The sequence below is a fragment of the Aplysia californica genome, unplaced genomic scaffold (assembly GCF_000002075.1).
Source record: "Aplysia californica isolate F4 #8 unplaced genomic scaffold, AplCal3.0 scaffold00069, whole genome shotgun sequence".
Classification (NCBI taxonomy): domain Eukaryota; kingdom Metazoa; phylum Mollusca; class Gastropoda; order Aplysiida; family Aplysiidae; genus Aplysia; species Aplysia californica.
In genome coordinates this window covers 696,163-696,937 of record NW_004797339.1, presented here as the reverse complement: position 1 = coordinate 696,937, position 775 = coordinate 696,163, and the positions used below count along the sequence as shown (strand labels likewise).

General features: G+C 44.9%; 1 protein-coding gene across 1 annotated transcript in view; it reads left to right on the top strand.

Moving 5' to 3' along the window:
* LOC118477351 overlaps positions 1–158 on the top strand; it is an 8,016-nt gene extending 7,858 nt beyond the window's left edge. The window contains exon 5 of the mRNA XM_035968603.1: positions 76–158. Within this exon, the coding sequence (XP_035824496.1) occupies positions 76–158 (83 nt within the window). The remainder of the gene's footprint in view (positions 1–75) is intronic.
* Positions 159–775: the final 617 nt, after the last annotated feature.

Genomic DNA, 775 nt, shown 5'->3' with positions numbered 1-775 from the left:
AATTTAAAAAAATAAAATGAAATAAAATAAAAAGTGAGCCCCAGACGTAATGAATGTGACATTTCTTGTCCTCAGCTGTTGTCAGCGTCATCCACCTACTGGGCATCGCATATGTCGTGTACCCAGGAGTCCAGTTCATCTGGCTCATCAACAGGTAAGGTTTGTTTTGTTTTGTTTTGGAAAGTGTTTAACGGCGCTCGAAACTGCATGAGGTCAAATGAGCGCGCGGGACACATTAAACATTTTCAGTTGGTAGGAAAATTTGAATTTTGCCGGATGGCGGCCGAAGCCTACTCTTATCCATTTTAGACCACCATAAGGGGTTTTTAACGCACCCAACTTGCACACGGGACCCCCGAAAATTTTCGCCCTTGTCCGAAACGGCTAGGTGTAGCTGATATTTCCTACCTGAAGATCAGGGGTGTGGCTGAAAGACAGCAGTAAGGAGCCAAGGAGTAACAGTAGAAAGGCTGCAGAAAGAGTCAGGAGCCCAGAGGAGGGGGCAAAAGAGGTGAAGGGGCGGGGGCAGATAGTTCTGACGAAATCAGACAACAGAACATTGCTAAAGAGCAGGAAAGGAGGGGAAAGAAGACAATTTTAGAGAAGAAAATTTTTCCGTCGCTACCTAGATTCGAACCCGGGACCTTTGAATTAGAGGCGAGCAACTTAACCTCTAGGCCACGAGAGCCCTCCTGGTAAGGTTTAGTTTTGCGATGGGGCATAGATAGATAGATAGATAGATAGATAGATAGATAGATAGATAGATAGATAGATA